A 5920-nucleotide genomic window follows, 5' to 3' on the forward strand; every position below is an offset into this window, starting at 1 on the left:
CAGGCCTGCTACCTCCATGGGCGTTTAAACGCCCAATAGTCTTCCCTTTCTAGCGTTTAAACGCCAGAAAGATCCTTACTTCAGGGTATTCTATTTGCTGTTTTGCATCATTTTATCTCTGTTTAAGCACTATTCATGATCACTAACATTAAAATCATAATAAAAAGTTTAATTAAAAATAAAAAGACAAATTTGAACTAATGGAATCATTCTAAACAACTTCCGAAATAATAAAAACTTGTTAACAACTAAATTATAATAATAAAAATCAATTTAGATATTTACTGGAATTAAAATTTGTACAGGAAGGTTCATTCAGTTATGTAAAATAATAAAAATAGCATAGAAGGTTCTTGACTTTGTGGATATTTATGAATTTGACACGTGGCAGCCACACGAAAAATCTAGAGCATGCGTTAGATTTTGTTGTATGAACTCGGAAACGCGCGAAGCATCTGGAACTCATTTTTTCTCTCTCTCTTTCTATTCTATTTTTAAGTTTATTTTTTTCTAATATAAAAAGGGTCTCAATTCTAAGATACAAACAATAAACAAACAAAAAAAGATTTCAGCTTTGATAATCATACACACAGAGAGAAGAACACTTACAGAAATTCTCTGCTTTTTTGGGTTGGTGGCTTGATTTTGCACTGAAAAATCTTTTCATTTGGATCGTGTGGAACCGTTTGGCTGGAGTTTGTTGCATTTCTTCATATCTTGTGTTGTGTTGTTTACTTTCTATCGTGATATAATAATAATAACAATGTAAGTTCTTATCATTCTTACCTATTCTCTTTAAGAACTCAGTTTCATTCATTCATTCATTCATGTTCTTTGTTTGTTGTGACTCTCTTGATGGGATCAATGGTGAAAATAACAAGTGTTAATAATGTATAGGAAAGAGTTAATGATGAACTGAAGCAGCTCTTTTTCATGTTTGTTAAGTATTTGTTGTTATGTCTGAGTGCTAAAATTATACAACTATTTTATGGGTACACTAAAAATTACTAAAAGGTGTTATAAAATATATTTTAGAATATAAATACACATTAAAAATAAATTAAATCACATTGTATTTGTATATAAATATATTGGTAGTTGATTTTAATGACTGATTTTAATTTATAAATAGCATTTTTAAAAATCATAATACCAATATCATTGAGATCATTCATGTTGCAGTTGGATATTGTTACACATTCTTGCTCAACTTATTTTCTTCCATGTTTAATTAATTAACTATGATTTATTAGTGTTTTGATCACCCCTTGTTCTCTTTAAGCTAAGAATATATATCTTACCGTTGAGTTGTTTTATAACAAAAATGATATTGAGAAACTTTAAGTTTCATTGTTTATAGGATAAGAATATAGTGCTTTTGCTGTTTTTTAATGGTAGCATTGAGAAGGTAGATTATTATGTCTATGTATGCAGAAGATGAATAAGTTTTGTTCCATAAAAAAGAAACGATTATAATTTGATGTTAATCCTGTTCTTATCCTCTTGTGAAATGCAGAAATATCGGATTTTGGATCAATTAACCTTGCCAAAACCATGATACCTGTATGCAGAAGCATGGACTCAACCTACCCATATCAGAGAAACCAAAATCCATATCCTCCTTTTTACTATCCTGGATTTGAGCCTAATCTCCCTCAAATGAATATGAATCCACCTAAATCAGCTTTTCCCTATGAACATCCTTGGAGCCATGGTGGTTGTTGTGGACATTACCCTAACCCAACGAATTTTTGCTGTGCTCACAACAACAATTTCCATGGCTACTATAACTACAGGCCACAACATTATCATCATCATCATGCTCCATTTCCATCTCCACCAATGTACTATTCTGGTGGTTATCAGGAACCATTCTTTGTTCCTTATGCACCACAACCACATTACACTATGGAGCTTCCTAGATATGATTATGAGAAGCATATGCCGGGAGACTATCATTGTTGCGGCTGTCCAAATCATCCATGCCATCAGAAGGAAGAGCAGAGTGTGAAGATTGAGGAGGAAGAGCCTGATAATAATGCTGGAAACAAAGTGAATAATGATGAGGCTTTGGCGCCAATTCAGACAAGGAATTATCCTTATCCATATCCAATTGTTTGGATTCCACCGGAGTATACAAGAACAAGAAACAAAGAAGCGAAAAGTGGTTCCATAGCTGAGGCGAAGGGTGAGCAGGATCAGATATCTCATGATAGGAAGGCTTCTAGTCCAATGAATTTTCAGGAACCGAGAATTTGGAATGGATGGTTACCATTTGATATGAATCACACGCCAAATAAGGTTCTTGAAGGGGATGGAAGAAGAAACAAGAACTTGGAAAGTGAGAGTAATAAAAGGGTCTATGATGATGGAAAAGGAATGAACAACAAAAACCAATGTGAAAACCAGAGATCAGAATTCCCATTTCCTATTTTTTGGATGCCTTACTACAATAAGCAAGAGGAAGTTGGAAAGGAGAACAATCATGAGAGCCATTCAAGTCCGAAATGCGTCAAAGAGGCGCCGCATACCTTCAAGTCCGTTCCGGTAAATTCTAAAGCTGATGAAGTTGTTAGAAATGGAACCATGTCAAATCCGGTTGAATCCATAGACAGAAGTGGTTCAGATGAAACAAAGGATGTTACTAATGAAAAGATCATCCCAGTTAAAGAGGTAGAATTGCATCAAGGGAGAAACAATTCAAATGAAAATGCCAAGAGAGAAAGGATTATTCCTGTGAAACAGATTGAGGAGAATGTGGCGAAGAAAGAGTCTCATGCTGGCATGGAAAAACAATCAGCATCTCCACGGAAAAATGGCAAGTTACCTCCTGTTTGTTTGAGGGTTGATCCATTACCGAGGAAGAAGAATGGCAAAAGCAGCAATGGGAGCTCAAGGTCTCCAAGTCCTCCTGCCTCAAAAGAGCATTCAAAAGCAGCAAGCGAAGCACCATCTGAAGCTCAATCAGCTGGTGTGAGTGACAAGGTTCAGGTATATTCTGATGTCAAGAGTGTTCCAAACATCAGTGAAGAAGTTAAGCCGAAAGAGCAAAATGTTCCAGTATCCGAAGGCAAGAGCAATGAGAAGCCACAGCTGGATTCAAGCCTTCTGACTTCCCCAGATGTTAGCAAGGAAGTTCAACCAAAAGAGGAAACCATCGAGGTGACTGAAAATAAGACCAATAGAGACAAGGGTGCAGATGAGAATCGTTCAGTTGGAGATACTGAAGAAAAGAAGGCACAAAATGGAGCAGAGAACATCATGGAAGAAGCTCGTAAGCCGTATGAAGCAAAGGACTCGAGCAAACCAACTGGCAAAGGTGGAAATGAGAGAAAGGCTTTATCAGATGTTGATGCAGCCATTTTAATTCAAGCTGTGTATCGCGGTTACCAAGTGAGAAGATCAGAGCCATTGAAGAAATTGAAGCAGATAGCCGAAGTCAGTAAGGAGTTGACTAATGTCAAAGCTTCTGTTCAAGCGTTTGAGCACTCTTCTGATCTACAAAATGATGAGAAGCAAAGGATTGCACTTGGTGAGAACATAATGAGACTCCTGCCGAAGTTGGATACTATTCAGGTATGTGTTACTGATGCTGTTAACTTAATATCAAATCAGCAATTTCTTTTCAATATACTTTGATTTGGTAATAACATGTTGCGTGAAGTATGTATTTGTTTCACTGTTTTTTTGATCAATGGCTCTACATTGCAATCACGTGTGATAAATGTGATTTGCAAGTGATTAGATACATATGCATTAGGAGGATTGTTAAGAGTCCTAGTTAGCTTCCTTGTCCTTGATCAATGTTATACTCACGTGGTATTCAATTTATATACCAGGGCTTGCATCCAAGTTTCAGGGAAACAAGAAAATCTCTGGCAAGAGAGCTTACATGCTTGCAAGAAAGGCTTGATTCTGTAATGGCCAAGAGATCTCAACAGCAGATGAATGAGTTCATAGACAAGAAGCCTGTTGAAGACATTTCGGAGAATTTACAGAATGAAGAACATGTGAAGGATCAACAAGAAGAAAAAGCTGCAGTAGCAAGAGAGGATTCTTCTGTGGGAATTAATGATGATATGACGGGAAAAGATAGAATTGAATTTCAGCCACCGCTTGATCCGGCATTGAATGTGGCAGCAGAACCTAATGTAGCACCAAATGAAGCAGTTGATGAATGTAACCATACAAGCGATCTTTCTGTGGAATTTGAAGCAAGATCAGAGGTTGGCAACACTCCCACAGGGATTGAGAATTCAGACACAAATGCTTTGCAAGAATTACCTGTGGGAGTCATAGACGAGGATGGTGCTGACTGTAGTTCCAAGAATGAAGAACAAAATGAGAAAGCAAAAGTAGATTCATCAGGTATCTATGGACTAAAAGAGTTGCCGGTGGGCGTGCTTGATGAAAATCCAGCTGAACTCGTGAAGGATGATGGGGAAACAAAGCTTGGAGATGTGGAATCTATTGTGGAGCTGCCGGTGGGGGTGCTTGATGAGGAAAATGCTGCATCTGAATTCAACAAAGATGATGGAGCAAAATTTTCAAAGCGGGAACTGGATCATGAAGAGGAAGTGGAAGCCATTGTGGAACTACCAGTTGGGTTGCTTGATGAGGATACAGCAGCATCTGAATCTAAGGAGAATGATGATGGAACTAAAATTTCCACGGCTCAACAACAACAACATGAAGAGTTGGAACCTATTATGGAGCTTCCGGTGGAATTGCTTGATGAAGAAGAAACGATAGAGTTTGAATCTGGGAAGCATGATAGAGATATGGAACATATAACGGAGCTTCCTGTAGGGTTGCTTGATGAAGAAGAAAAAATAAAGTCCGAACCTGTGAAGTGTGATGCCCCTGAAAAAGTTCCACCTGCCATAGAAGAGCAATGTAGTGTTGCTGCGAAAGACACTCAACTGGAGCCTGAACAGCAGATGGAAGAGCAGGAAGAGGTTCAATCTTCTGAGGAATCATCAGATGGGTGGGTGAAGGTTGAATGCTCGAAAGACGAGGAACTTAAAGGTGATGCGGAGCGAGATATAGATATAGCAGTCGAATGTGAAGAGGAAACGGGAAATGAAGCTGAATTGCCAACTATGGAGTCTGTGAAAAGGGCTGCAGAACTTGTTAGTGACTCGTATATGGAAGAGGAGTACAAAAAGGAGTTAACACAGCTTGAGGAACAAACTGAGAGTGTAGAGAAGCTTGCTGCACAAGTACCCAGTGGCAACAATGAAGACACAGCATTATCAAAAGAGGCAGATCAGGTTGCTGAACATAATGGAAAACTCAAGAATGGTGAATTATTGGAAGAAAATGAGAAGCTGAGAAATATGATGAACAGGTTGCTTGATGCTGGGAATGAACAATTGAAAGTGATATCAGATTTGACAGAAAGGGTTAAGGATTTGGAGAAGAGATTAGCAAGGAGCAAGAAGAGAATGAGGACTAAGAGGTTCAAACCAGCGTCATCATTGTCCAACATTAGTTCAAAAAATAATCTATTACAACATAGAGCTATTGATGTTGCAATGTAAAACTATTTTGGTTTAAAAGGGTGTTATGTGTTGTAAGCTTGTAATTCTGAGGTTTTGGTATGGTATGAGAGATTGGATCCTTTGTACATTTTAATGTGTCAATTTCACTTGGTGTTAAATATATGAAACATAAGTGCTAAACTTTTCGCTGCTCATTGGTATTATATTTAGATTATGCTTGCTGCATTAACTGTACTGTGTTAAAAAATGGAGATATATGGTAATTATTGATGAGACTGAAATTACAGATGGTTTGGTTAACCTATAATATAGTTGCCATAATAAGGCAGGGTATATATATATATATAACAAAGCGATGATATTATTAGTGGTTGTAAAAAAAGAAGATAAAAACTTAGGTGATATGTTAGAAAAAT

General features: G+C 37.2%; 1 protein-coding gene across 1 annotated transcript; it reads left to right on the plus strand.

Annotated features, from left to right (window-relative positions):
* Positions 527–5698, plus strand: LOC107622977 (BAG family molecular chaperone regulator 6). The gene is made up of 3 exons (XM_016325066.2): positions 527–765; positions 1517–3576; positions 3840–5698. Exons 2-3 carry the CDS (start codon positions 1555–1557, stop codon positions 5541–5543), a joined length of 3726 nt encoding a protein of 1241 aa, XP_016180552.1. The 5' UTR covers positions 527–765; positions 1517–1554; the 3' UTR covers positions 5544–5698.

Source organism: Arachis ipaensis, chromosome B02 (assembly GCF_000816755.2).
Source record: "Arachis ipaensis cultivar K30076 chromosome B02, Araip1.1, whole genome shotgun sequence".
Lineage (NCBI taxonomy): Eukaryota > Viridiplantae > Streptophyta > Magnoliopsida > Fabales > Fabaceae > Arachis > Arachis ipaensis.

Excerpts from the sequence above, each read along its gene's own strand:
- LOC107622977 (XM_016325066.2), top strand. The coding sequence starts at position 1,555 with ATGATACCTGTATGCAGAAGCATGGACTCAACCTACCCATATCAGAGA. Across the intron at positions 3,577-3,839 it reads CGAAGTTGGATACTATTCAG|GGCTTGCATCCAAGTTTCAG; the intron begins GTATGTGTTACT and ends TTTATATACCAG.